This window comes from Bos mutus, chromosome 7, assembly GCF_027580195.1.
Source record: "Bos mutus isolate GX-2022 chromosome 7, NWIPB_WYAK_1.1, whole genome shotgun sequence".
Lineage (NCBI taxonomy): Eukaryota > Metazoa > Chordata > Mammalia > Artiodactyla > Bovidae > Bos > Bos mutus.
This window is the reverse complement of record NC_091623.1, coordinates 47,601,216-47,615,007: the sequence shown is the minus strand read 5'-3', so window position 1 is coordinate 47,615,007 and position 13,792 is coordinate 47,601,216. Positions and strand designations below refer to the sequence as shown.

At 49.9% G+C, this 13,792-nt stretch overlaps 1 protein-coding gene across 5 annotated transcripts in view; it reads left to right on the top strand.

Moving 5' to 3' along the window:
- Positions 1–13,792, top strand: part of PBX4 (PBX homeobox 4) — a 56,137-nt gene that overhangs the window by 35,502 nt on the left and 6,843 nt on the right. For all 5 annotated transcript variants that reach the window (XR_011464742.1, XR_011464741.1, XM_070373422.1 and 2 more), the window contains exons 3-5: positions 10,256–10,500; positions 10,746–10,936; positions 11,180–11,315. Coding sequence is in view for 3 of the 5 variants with exons in the window: in XM_070373422.1 (XP_070229523.1) it covers positions 10,256–10,500; positions 10,746–10,936; positions 11,180–11,315 (572 nt within the window). In the remaining 2 variants the exon portion in view is untranslated. The remainder of the gene's footprint in view (positions 1–10,255; positions 10,501–10,745; positions 10,937–11,179; positions 11,316–13,792) is intronic.

The following is a 13,792-nucleotide window of genomic DNA, read 5'->3' as shown; positions in this document are numbered from 1 at the left end:
AGACCCCCCCTCCTCCTCTGAATGCCTCTGACAGTGTCCCTGAGCTGAGCTCCCGGTCTCCAGAGCCACCCGCTCCAAAATCTAGGGCCCTGGGGGAGCGGAGGAGCACCCCTGGGACCGGAAATGAGCTTGTCGTAATTGATAGTAACGAGTCATCTGCACGCTAATGTGCCCATGTGACATGTGCTAATGACCGCAGTCAAGCCAGGGACAGGGCGCTGGGAAACGGCTGGGCCGTGCTGACAGCAGCAAAGGGCTCCACACGGGGGCCGCTGACAGATCCCAGAGGTGCTCAGCAGAGCTGTGTCCACAGCTGGGACCACGGTATGTTCGCAAAAACGCACAACTTTGAAGACACAAAACTTCTAACGTGTGTACGCCTGCCGTAACATACGCACAGTTGACACCACGGGGCCTGGGGTGCGACAGGCCCAGTGTCTCCTTGCTGTTGTTGTTCATTCGCTGAATTGTGTCCTGCTCTGTGACGCCATGGACGGCAGCACACCAGGCTTCCCTGTCCTTCACTATCTCCCTGAGTTTGCTCAAACTCATATCCATTGAGTCGGTGATGCCATCCAACCGTCTCATCCCGTCACTCCCTTCTCCTCCTGCCCTCAATCTTTCCCAACATCAGGGTCTTTTCCAATGAGGTGGCTCTTCACATCAGGTGGCCAAAGTATTGGAGCTTGAGCTTCAGCACCAGTCCTTCCAATGAATGTTTAGGACTGATTTCCTTTAGGAATGACTGGTTTGATCTCCTTGCTGTCCAAGGAGTCTTCAGCACCACAAGAGTCTTCAGCACCACAGTTGGAAAGCACGAATTCTTGGGTGCTCAGCCTTCTTTATGGTCCAGCTCTCACACCCATACATGACTACTGGAAAAACCATAGCTGTGACTATATGAGCCTTTGTCAGCAAAGTGATGTCTCTGCTTTTTAATACTTTGTCTAGGTTTGTCATAGCTTTTCTTTAAAGGAGCAAGCACCTTTCAATTTCATGGCTGCAGTCACCATCTGCAGTGATTTTGGAGCTCAAGAAAATGAAATCTGACATTGTTTCCACTTTTTCCCCACCTATTTGCCATGAAGTGATTGGACCAGATGCCATGATCTTAGTTTTTTGAATGTTGAGTTTTAAGCTGGCTTTTTCACTATCTTCTTTCACCTTGATCAAGAGGCTCTTTACTTCTTATTCACTTTCTGTCCTTAAAGTGATAACATCTGCATATCTGAGGTTTGATATTTCTCCCAGCAATCTTTGTTCCAGTTTATGAGTCATCCAGCCCAGCATTTCACATGATGTACTCTGCATGTAAGTTAAATAAGCAAGGTGACAATATACAGCCTTGACATACTCCTTTCCCAATTTGGAACCAGTCCATTTTTCCATGTCCAGTTCTAACTGTTGCTTCTTGTCCTGCATACAGGTTTCTCAGGAGGCAGGTAAGGTGGTCTGGTATTCTCATCTCTTCAAGAATATTCCACAGTTTGTTGTCATCCACACAGTCAAAGGCTTTACAGTAGTCAATGAAGCAGAAATAGATGTGTTTTTGTTTGGAATTGTCTTGCTTTTTCTATGATCCAGAAGATGTTGGCAATTTTTTTCTCTGATCCCTCTGCTTTTTCTAAATCCACCTTGTACATCTAGAAGTTCTCAGTTCATGTACTGCTGAAGCCTAGCTTGGAGAATTCTGAACATAATCTTGCTAGCATATGAAATGAGTGCAATTGTATGGTAATTTGAACATTCTTTGGCACTGCCTTTCTTTGGGATTGGAATGAAAACTGACCTTTTCCAGTCCTATGGCCACTGCTGAGTTTTCCAAATTTGCTGGCATATTGAGTACAGCACTTTAACAGCATCATCCTTTAGGATTTGAAATAGCTCAGCTGGGATTCCATCACCTCCACTAGCTTTGTTTGTAGTGATGCTTCCTAAGGCCCACTTGACTTCACACTCTAGGATGTCTGGCTCTAGGTGAATGACCACACCATCGTGGTTTTCTGGGTCATTAAGAGCTTTTTAGTAGTTCTTCTGTATATTCTGGCTACCTCTTCTTAACGTCTTCTGCTTCTGTCGTTTCTGTCCTTTATTGAGCCCATCTTTGCATGAAATGTTCCCTTGGTATTTCTAGTTTTGGCAGCCCACTCCAGTACTCTTGCCTGGAAAATCTCATGGACGGAGGAGCCTATTAGGCTGCAGTCCATGGGGTCGCTAAGAGTCGGATACGACCGAGCGACTTCACTTTCACTTTTCACTTTCATGCATCGGAGAAGGAAACGGCAACCCACTCCAGTGTTCTTGCCTGGAGAATCCCAGGGACGGGGGAGCCTGGTGGGCTGCCGTCTATGGGGTCGCACAGAGTCAGACACGACTGAAGCGACTTAGCAGCAGCAGCAGCAGACGTTCCCTTTATATTGTGTCCCTCTATTTCTTTGCAATGTTCACTTAAGAAGGCTTTCCTGTCTCCCCTTGCTACTCTCTGGAAGTCTTCATTCAGTTGGGTGTATCTTTCCCTTTCCCCTTTGCCTTTCACTTCTCTTCTTTTCTCAGCTACTTGTAAGGCCTTCTCAGACAACCACTTTGCTTTCTGGCATTTCTTTTTCTTGGGGATGGTTTTGGTCACCACCTCCTGTACAGTGTTATGAACCCTCTTCCATAGTCCTTCAGGCACTCCATCTACCACATCTAGTATATAGAATCTGTTTGTCACTTCCATTGTATAATCATAGGGATTTGATTTAGGTCATACCTGAATGGCCTAGTGGTTTTCCCTACTTTCTTCAATTTTGCAATAAGGAGTTCATGATCTGAATCACAGCCAGCTCCAGGTCTTGTTTTTACTAACTGTATAGAGTTTCTTCATCTTCAGCTGCAAAGTATATAATCAATCTGATTTCGATATTGACCATCTGGTGATATCCATGTGTAAAGTCATCTCTTGTGCTGTTGGAAGAAGGTGTTTGCTATGACCAGTGTGTTCTCTTTGCAAAACTCTGTTAGCCTTTGCTGTGCTTCATTTTGTAATCCAAGGCCCAACTTGCCTATTACTCCAGGTATCTCTTGACTTCCTACTTTTGCATTCCAGTCCCCTGTGATGAAAAGGACATCTCTTTTTTGGTGTTAGTTCTAGAAGGTCTTGTAAGTCATCATAGAACCATTCAGCTTCAGCTTCTTAGGCATTAGTGATTGGGGCATAGACTTGGATTACTGTGATGTTGAGTGGTTTGCCTTGGAAATGAACCAAGATCATTCCGTCATTTTTGAGATTGCAACCAAGTACTGCATTTCGGACTCTTTTGTTGACTATGAGGGCTAGCTACTCCATTCCTTCCAAGGAATTCTTGCCCACAGTAGTAGATATAATGGTCATCTGAATTAAATTTGCCCATTCCGGTACATTTTAGTTCACTGATTCCTAAAATGTCGATGTTCACTCTTGCCATCTCCTGTTTGACTACTTCTGGTTTACCCTGATTCATGGACCTAACATTCCAGGTTCCTATGCAGTATTGTTCTTTACAGCATTGGACTTTATTTTCACCATGAGATACATCCACAACTGGATGTTGTTTCTGTTTTGGCTCCACCTCTTCATTCTTTTTGTAGGTATTTCTCCTCTCTTCCCCATTGGTTTATTGAACATCTACTGACCTGGGGAGTTCATCTTTCAGTATCATAGCATTTTGCCCTTTCATACTGTTCATGGGGTTCTCAAGGCAAGAATACTGAAGTGGTTTGCCATTCCCTTCTCCAGTGGACCATGTTTTGTCAGGCCTTGACTAGCAGGGACATGCCCTTCAGCTGCTCCATGTAGCTGGGTGACTTGCCTGGTGCCCTGGTTGTCCCACTGCTGGTCCTCATTGAGCATGTAAACCGTCAATGGCCGTGCAACTCAAAAGTCAAGGCAAAGCTCCTGCTGGACTAGCTTGGAAGGGAGTCTGGGGAAGGCTGGCGCGTATGTTGGAGGACGCCTAGGAGCAGAGGGCTCCAGGGTCCCTCTGCTGCTGCTGGCTGCCCTGGGGCCAATCCACTGCCCAGGAGTATCCTTATTCCTGGGCATCTAGGCAGGTTTGGTTTTTCACAGTTTCAGTGTGGTCTTGTGTGTCCTATAAATATAACATCTACTGGTGTCCGTGTTCCTGTAGGGTCAGTTCTCAGAACAGGAATTTGAAGATGTTAATCAGCATTTCAAAGCACCCCTCCAAAAAAGGTCACAGTAATGCATACCCCATAACGAGGTATGAGAAAAGGGTGCTCTCTTTGTTCTCAGAGTTCTCTGTGAGGGTTTTCAGTTGAGAATAAGTCCCATAGTTTTCTGGTGTGTGTGTGTGTTTTTAATCTCCGCACTTGGTTGGGTACTTGACTTATGACGGGTTCTCAGATGCTTTGCTGTCATTGCTCAGTGAATAAGTCATGTCCAACTCTTTGCAACCTCATGGACTGTAACACGCCAGACTCCTCTGTCCTCCACTATCTCCTGGAGTTTGCTCAGACTCATGTCCACTGAATCAGTGATGCTATCTAACCATCTTGTCCTCTGACACCCCTTTCTCTTTTTGCCTTCAATCTTCCCCATCATCAGTGTCATTTCCAGTGAGTCAGCTCTTCACTGACAATGTGTTGGAGCTTCAGCTTCAGCATCAGTCCTTCCAATGAATATTCAAGATCAGTTTCCTTTAGGATTGACTGGTTTGATGTCCTTGCAGTCCATGGAATTCTCAAGAGTCTTCACCAGTACCACAATTCCAAAGTATCAGTTCTTCAGCGCTCAGCCTTCTTTATGGTCCAACTCTCACATCCATACATGACTACTGGAAAAGTCATAGCATTGACTATATTACCTTTGTCAGCAAAGTGACATCTCTGCTTTTTAATACATTGTCTAGGTTTGTCATAGCTTTCCTTCCAAGTAGCAAGCGTCTTTTAATTTCATGGCTGCTGTCACCATCCGCAGTGATTTTGGAGCCTGAGAAAATAAAATCTGTCACTGCTTCCACTTTCTCCCCATCTATTTGCCATGAAGTAATGGAACCAGATGCCATGATCTTAGTTTTTTGAAGGTGGAGTTTTAAGCCAGCTTTTTCACTCTCCTCTTTCACCTTCATCAAGAGATTCTTTACGTTCCTCTTCACTTTCTGCCATTACAGTGGTATCATCTGTGTATCTGAGGTTGTTGATATTTCTCTCGGCAATCTTATTTCCAGTTTTTGATTCATCCGGCCCAACATGTCATATGATGTTCTCTGTATATAAATTAAATTAGCAGGGTGACAATTTACAGCCTTGTTGTACTCCTTTCCCAGTTTTGAACCAATTTCATGTCCAGTCCTAACTGTTGCTTCTTGACCCTCATACAGGTTTCTGAGAAGACAGGTAAGGTGGTCTGGTATTCCCATCTCTTTGAGAATTTTCCACAGTTTGTTGTGATCTATACAAAGGTTTTAGCGTCTTCAGTTAAGTCAATGAGATGTTTTTCTGAAACCCCCTTGCTTAAATTGCCCATTGAGGAAGGCCTTCTTGTCGCTCCTTGCTGTTCTCTGGGACCCTGCATTCAGCCACGTATGCCTCTCCCTCTCTCCCTCGCCTTTTGTTTTTCTTCTTGCGTCAGCTATTTGTAAAGCCTTCTCGGACAACCACTTTGCTTTCTTGCATTTCTTTTTCTTGGGGATGATTTTGGTCACTGCCTCCTGTACAGTGCTACAAATCTCTGTCCGTAGTTCTTCAGGCACTTTGTCCACCAGATCTAATCCCTTGAATCTGTGTGTCACCTCTACTGTATAATCATAAGGGATTTGATTTAGGTCATATCTGAATGGCCTAGTGGTTTTCCCTACTTTCTTCAACTTGTTATTGTTGTTCAGTCGCTCATTCCTGTCTGACTCCTTGCAACCCTGTGGACTGCAGCACACCAGGCTTCCCTGTCCTTCACCATCTCCCAGAGTTTGCTCAAACTCATGTCCACTGAGTTGATGATGCCCTCCAACCATCTCATCCTCTGTCACCCACTTCTCCTGCCTTCAATCTTTCACAGGATTAGGGTCTTTTCTAATGAGTTGACTCTGCATCAGATGGCCAAAGTATTGGAACTTCAGCTTTCTTCAATTTAAGCCTGAATTTTGCAATGAGCTCATGATCTGAGCCAGGTCTTGTTTTTGCTGACTGTATATTGCTTCTCAATCTCTGGTTGCAAAAATCGTAATCAATCTGATTTTGGTATTGACCATCTGATAACGTCCATGTGTAGAATTGTCTCTCATGTTGTTGGAAGAGGGTGTTTGCTACGACCAGTGTATTCTTTTCACACTGTTGGTTAAATAAAAGAGCAAAAGGGGAGTTCCCTAGTGGTTAGGATTTGGTGCTTTCCCTGCCTTCACCCAGGTTCAATCCCCGGTTGGGAAACAGAGATCCCACAAGTTGCAAGGCGTGGCCAAAAAAAAAAAGAACAAAAGACAGACCACTAAGCAATCCTCAACAGCCCAGAGTCATACACACACACATGCACACACACACACGTGCTCCCAGCCACCCTTCACTCAGCCGTGTGTCCAGTCCAGACCACTCCTGCCCCTAACTGTAACGAGAGAAGGTGAAGGGACCTCTCCAGCCCTGGGAGGCAGGCTGTGCTGGGGGCCCTCTCTGGGGGGTAGGGGGTGCTGTGTGTGTCCCTCTCGGTCACTCCTGAGCCCAGGCCAGACCCATGGGTGCTTAGGGAGGAGCTGCTGAGCAAGCCTGAGACAGTCGCTGTGCTTCCAAGGAAGGGCCGAGAAGAGGGAAAGTTCACAAGGGCGGGTTTGGAAGGCTGTCAGGAAAGGCCCTGAGTGCCAGGTGTCAGAGTCTAGGCTGCCGCTGTGGATGCAGAGCTGGTTGAAGTCTTTGAACAGAAGACTGGCATGATGAAGACAGCGTTTGAGGGTAGTCAGCTTGCAGGTGTGCCTGATGGACCAGAGGGCAGAGCTTTCCCCACAGGCCACAGAGGGCAGGAAGGGGTCAATGCAGCAGGGTTCCAGGAGTGGCATGAAGGGAGGGGTTGGATGGTGGGTCAGGTGTCGAGGTAGAATCAATAGGATCTGCACACACAGAGGGATGAGGGAAGAGCATGTCCATAATCTGCTCTGGGTTAGGAGCGGTTAGGAGGGGGGCGCCTTTAGAAGGATCAGGCAGCGCAGCTCCACTCTGTCCAGAAGTCCCCAGCCTTTACATCTGGCGCTTCTTGAAGACCAAGTAAGGTCATTAGAGCATTATGTCTCTGAACTGGAAGGCCTGCAACTCATAAGAGGGACCCTTTTCCTTTACTTCTTTCAGAAAGAGCCCTGTTGCAGCCCAGTGGGACTAAATGGAAAGGGTTCTTTTGTGTGAGTTGAGTCCCTGAATCTGCATGTGAGGAAAATTCCTGCAAGGATATCTCTTGAACGCCTTCAGTTTTCGCTAGTGAGTTTTTGACCAAAAAAAGTTCATCCGTTAAATAGGGAACAAGAAAGGGGCACATGATTAATAAGCAAATGTCTATATGATAGGATTATCCTTTTTTTTGTTGTTTTTTAGCTGCACCATGCGGCTTACAGGACCAGGGGTTGAACCAGGCCATAACAGTGAAAGTGCTGAGTCCTAACCACTGAACCACCAGGGAATTCCCTAAGCTCAGTTCTTATTTGAGCACTGAAGTCAAGTAGTAGCTGATAATATTGAGAGTCTGTTTCTAAGAAAAGACTTAAAACGTTGTTTTTCTTGAAAGTCAGAACTACATGGAATCTATATCATCTGTCATCACCTCCTTCTGCATTCCCTGCCTCCCATCCCCTTAGGAACCACCCCTCAACCTTCCTTCCTGTGTCTCCACAGGTATGTGTTCCATCACTGAAAAAGCAGAGCAAAAACAGGTCCTCCCTGGACCCGAGCCTCACTCTGTAACCCCTGCAGCAGCCTCCTCCCTCCACTGCCTGCCTCCCGTCCTCCTCTGAACTTGCTAGTCAGGCTTCACCCCACCATGCCCTGCAGCTGCTTTTGCAGAGGGTAACAATCTTCCCCTGGTTGGATGGCATCACTGACTCAATGGACATGAGTTTGAGGAAACTCCAGGAGTTGGTGATGGACAGGGAAGCCTGGCATACTGCAGTCCATGGAGTTGCAAAGAGTTGGACACAACTGAGCAACTGAACTGAACCAAACTTAACAATCTTCCCCAAGCCTATGTTTTCACCCCACTGCTACCACTTCTGATTATTCCTCCACCTGCCTCATAACTCTTTCCATCCCCTCCTTTGCCTGCCCTTTAAACGCTGATTTTCTAGCATTCAGGGGGTGTGGCCTTCTCATAGGTGTACCTGAAGGTACAGGCAGATAAAAACAGACTTCCCAGACACACGCCACACACCGAGGACTCAGAAATACCTACTTGCACCTGAACTGGTCAGCTCAGCCCCAGCTCCCAGGTAGCAGCTCCTTCGCAGCCACCCAGACATCTGTGCTGAGCTGTGTCAGGGACCAGCCTGACACCACCTTTTCACCTGCCTGCCTGCTGTTTTGAGTGCTCTGCGTGGGAAAAAGTAGCGCCTTCCAGGGTGAATGTGGGAGTTGTCACAGCATCTTCCTTTTTCTCAAGTCCTGGTGGCTCAGACGGTAAAGAATCCACCTGCCAGTGCAGGAAACATAGGAGGCAGAGGTTGGATCCCTGGGTCAGGAAGATCCCCTGGAAGAGGAAATGGCAGCCCACTCCAGTATTCTTGCCTAGGAAATGCCTTGGACAGAGGAGCCTGGTGGGCTAGTCTCTGGGGTCGCAAAGAGTCAGACACAACTGAGCGATTAAGACTTTCATATTCTGGTGGTCACAGTCTGAGGCCTCTCCCTCTGGCCGCCTCGTGGCTGACATGCACCCCTTGGACAGCAGCAGCTCGTCCCCTGCCCACCCACTGCCTGTCCAGTCCTGCCCTTGAGCACGTCGCCTAGCTAGGATGCCTCCTGCATGTTATAAAGCCAGTCGGCTGTGTCTGTGCTCAAACTAACCCATCTCTCAGTGGGTTAGTTCATCTCTTCTGGCACCTCTGGATCCATCTTTTCCTCTCTGATTTTACAGCAGAAACCCTCCCCTCAACACACTCACACAACAGATGTATTACCAAACCAAAATTCAGTCACCTGAAAAGCAAATTCACTCTACTGACACCAGATCATGGTGAAGGAAAGTACAGCGTTTATTTAAGGGCGCCAAGCATGGGAGTGGAAGACAAGCTTCAGATCTACCCCACTTCGGTCTTTGAATGAGGGTATTTTTTTTAAGGGGGAGAACAGAGAGGCTGGAATTAAGCATCATCTTGTGACATTTCATTATCACAGTTTCAACAGTCAGGATGTTTCTGGCTTGTGATTCACTCTCCAGGTGGTCCGTGCCTGTTAGCTCATCTTGCCCTGGAGACACAACCTGAGTTTGTACATGAATGATGAAGTATCTATGATAGCAATTTTAGCACCTTAACCATGTCATCAACAACAGAATATTAGTCATCTGACTGGTTGATTAGTGTTCAGTTAACATGTTAACAGGTGGCTCAATGGTAAAGAATCCACCTGCCAACCAAGAGACTCAGGTTTGCTCCCTGGGTTGGGAAGATCCCCTGGAGGAGGGCATGGCAACCCACTCCAGTATTCTTGCCTGGAGAATCCCATGGACAGAGGAGCCTGGCGGTTTACAGTCCATGGGGTCGCAAAGAGTCAGACATGACTTTGTGACTGAACAACACAGGGTTGAAGTCAAAGGGGATGAGAAAGGGAATAAGGTTTTAGATAGAGAAGTTAATGAGACTCAGTGAGGGAGCTTGGTTTTGGGGGGGCTTGGTTTCAGACACATGCCAGCACAGCCTTCCCAAAGCCAGGGTGCCACTAGGCTTCATATTCCTGTCCATGCACTATGAGCCTCTGGAAGGTGCCGCCTCTCCCATCTGGAGGCGTGATTCAGGGCTTCAGGCTTTGCAGCACCCAGTGCCATCTCACTCCTGCCCTGCCTGGAGCTCCACATGTACCCAGCTGTGGGCTGTGGGCTGTGGCGTGCCTGCCTGCACTCCTGGCACCCCAGCTGGGCTCCTGAGCACAGCACCTAGACCAGCATCAGCATGGGTTATTTGATGTCTGTTATGAGATAGTCTCTTTCCCGAAAGGGCTGCATAAAGAATGTTCAGACATGTGGTCAGTACTAGCACTCTGTCGTGGTGGGTTTTGCTCCAACAACAAGCACTGACTCCATCTCCTCTCTCTGATCCAGTGTCGAGCATCCATGGCATTCAGGAAGTGGGCCCCCCTGATGCTCAGCTCCTGAGGCTGGATAACATGCTGCTGGCCGAGGGCGTGTCCAGGCCTGAGAAGCAAGGGAGGGGAGCATCGGCAGCAGCCAACGCAGCAACGCCAGGTGGCCGTCCAAACGACAGTGGCCTTGAGCACTCTGACTACAGGGCCAAGCTGTCCCAGATCCGACAGATGTACCACTCCGAGCTAGAGAAATATGAACAGGTGATCTTCCATGGGAATGCACGTTTGTCAAAGGAAAACATGGAGTACAAACTGCCTTCCCTTGGCAGCATCAAGCACAGAGCCCACGAGCTTGGTCTCATAGCAGGGGTGGCTGATTTGCCCCCAGCCCCTTGCCATCATTTCTCAGTAGCCAGCCTGCATGAGAGGCTCGGGGGGCAGGTCCCACCCGGGGCTCCGTGCCAACCTGCTAGGTGGTCACCAACTGGCATGTGTCCCCACCCCAGGCCTGCCGTGAGTTCACCATGCACGTCACCAACCTTCTCCAGGAGCAGAGCAGGATCAGGCCCGTCTCGCCCGCGGAGATAGAGCACATGGTGGGGGTCATCCACGGCAAGTTCCAGAGCATCCAGATGCAGCTGAAGCAAAGCACCTGTGAGGCTGTGATGGCCCTGCGCGCGAGGTTCCTCGACGCCAGGTCAGGCCCCACCCCTAACCTCTGACCTCAGGAAGAGGAAGCGAGCCCTGCGCTGGTTTGGGTCTGAGTTACGGGAGCCTCCCAGCCTAAGCAGGGGCTATGACCACAGCTGTAGGTGCGGCCCTCATACAGCCTCCAGGAAGGCTAGGAAGTGCTGACTGCTGCTGTCACAGCCTCTAGGAGATCAGAGACGGGGACGAGGCCCCGTGGACGATCACCGGCTGAGGCTGTCTGTCTTCTCAGGCGTAAGCGGCAGAATTTCAGCAAGCAAGCCACAGAAGTGCTGAATGAATACTTTTATTCCCATTTGAGCAACCCATACCCCAGTGAAGAAGCCAAAGAGGAGCTGGCCAGGAGGGGTGGCATCACGGTCTCCCAGGTGATGGTCCTTTCCTGCCACACCTCCCTGAGCCCGAAAGGGACACCCAGGGAGGTTCATCAAACGTGTGACGCAGGAGTCGAATGTGGTGTGCAGCCACAGCCAAGCATGTGCAGTGCAGCCTCGGAACCAGCCGTCTGGGCTCAGGTCCCGGGTCTGGGCTACCGTGGGCCTCAGGCAGGAAGCCATACCTACCCTCCCGCGCTCCCCGAGGCAATGGGTGTGGAGTGCGCGGTCCTGATAGCACCGAGTAGTGATCCTTAGTGAATTGCAGTCGTCAGGGATTTTTTTTAAACCTTACATTCTTTGTTTATTGATGTATTTAGTTTTGGCTGTGCCGGGTCTTCCTGCTGCGCAGGCTTCTCTCTAGCCGTGGCGAGCAGGGGCTACTCTTCACTGTGGTGCCCGGGCTTCTCATTGTGGTGGCTTCTCTTTTGTGGAGCACGGGCTCTAGGGCAAGTGGGCTCCAGAGCGCAGGCGCAGTAGTTGGGACACATGGGCTGAGTTGCTCCATGGCATGTGGGATCTTCCTGGATCAGAGATTGAACCAGTGTCTCCTGCGTTGGCAGGTAGATTCTTTACCACTGAACCGCCAAGGAAGCCCAGTCGTTAAGATTTGCTGTGTTCTGTAAGATGGATGGGGTGCAAGCTTAGGAGAAGAAAAAGAACTTGGAGCAAAATTAGGACTTAGAGCGACAGACTAGCTCTTGTGCAAAAGCACCACTTCAGTTATCCTGGAGTACATTCAGGCGTGGGCATCACCTGCCAGTTGCTCAGACAGTCCAGTGTGTGAGTCTGGGGGCACAAGACAGGCAACAGCTGGCTCCAGATGGGAAACAGGGGCGCAGGTTGGAGAAGAGACTCAGACAACTTCGGACCATATTGGGATGACTGTTCATCTCAGTGGGATTGGGGTGGGGTTGGGGCTAAGGCGAGAGCCCAAGAAATACATCAGAAGGTTTTGTTGTTTCTCTTATTGATTGTTATCTGTGCTGGGTCTTTGCTGCTTTGCACGGGCTTTCTCTAGCTGCAGAGAGTGGGGGCTACTCTAGCTGTGCTGTGCGGCCTGCTCATCGGGCGGCTTCTCTTGCTGTGGAGCTCCACAACATGGGTGCTCCAGCCTGGGCTGCTGCTCTGAGGCATGTGAGACCTTTCTGGACCAGGGATTGAACTCATGCCTCCTGCATTGGCAGGTGGATTCTTAACCACCAGGCCACCAGGGAAGCCCTTTCGAAAGGTTTCACAATGAGAACAGTTAAGTGCAGGCAGACCGCAAGTGAGAGACCAGACCAGGCAACACCCACGGGGCAGCGTGGGGGTCGGCGCCCGCCTGTGGCCACAGAGAGGGCCGTCAGGGGCCCGGACTCAGTAAGCGGGACCGCCCCCGCCCCCTGTGCTGAGGGGGAGGCTGAGTCTCCAGCCCAGCCAACCTGTGCCTTCAGTCACCACCCTCTGCCCCCGTCCCTGCCGAGTGCGGCAGCACCTTAGGGGCAGCGGCGCTCGGGAGGCCTGCGGGGTCACACAGGCAGCGAGGCCTCACAGGTGTCCTCACTCACCTGGAACTGCTGTGGTGTCCTCAGCGCAGAGCTGAAGTGAGGGCTGTGCCTCTAGGACCTTGAGGCCCAGAAGAAGTGGGAGGCCTGGCAGCCCATCTGTCCCCACAAGCAGTTGTCTGGAAACAACCAGATTCACTTCAGGGCCTGCCACCTCAGACAGCAGGCGGGTCTGGGGTCTAAATTTCATGTGAGGAGAGAGCTCGTGACAAACAAAAGTTTGAAAAGCACTGGCCACATTCCAGCAACTCCTGCTCAGTGGCTGGGCCCTGACATCCCCACCCACCCACCAGCAGCAGAATTCTGTCCTGGGACCCCTCCCCGCTGTGGTGGTGCCTCGGTAGAAATGGCTGACAGCTGAGTAGGGCTCCAAATGTGGTGCAGGCTGTGAGGTTCACTTAAGGAGAAAATAGTGGAGCAACATTAGGCAAAGGGTGCTGCAGACGAGACCACCGATGTTTTCAGGAAGGATCAGCTGCAACTGCAGGCTGAGGAGGCCCGAGGGGGAAGGACAGGAGAGTGAGCCCATGGACAGGGCAATGGGTGGAAACCTCAGTGGCTACAGCTACATGGACCAAAGGGGCCAGAGGGACTGGGCAGGGAGTGGCCGGTGACACCGAGCTGTGGCTAGCCTTGCAGAGAGGGCATCTCACTCCTGTCCAAGGTGCTGGGACAGACCGTGTAGGGAGGGCGGACCCCAGCCTGAACCAGCTCCCCCGCAGACACCCACTTGGGAAGTCTGCTCTTCGCCCCTCTAAAATGCCAGTTGAATTCACCATGGAAAACCACTTGCCAACATTCTTCTGCAAACTTCAGCACAGACGTGTGGGTGCATTCCTTGGAGGTAAGTGGGAGCCAGGTGCTTACCTAGCTTGGCTGCGAGCAGGTCACACTCAACACTGAGGGCAGGAGAGTTGAGAGCAG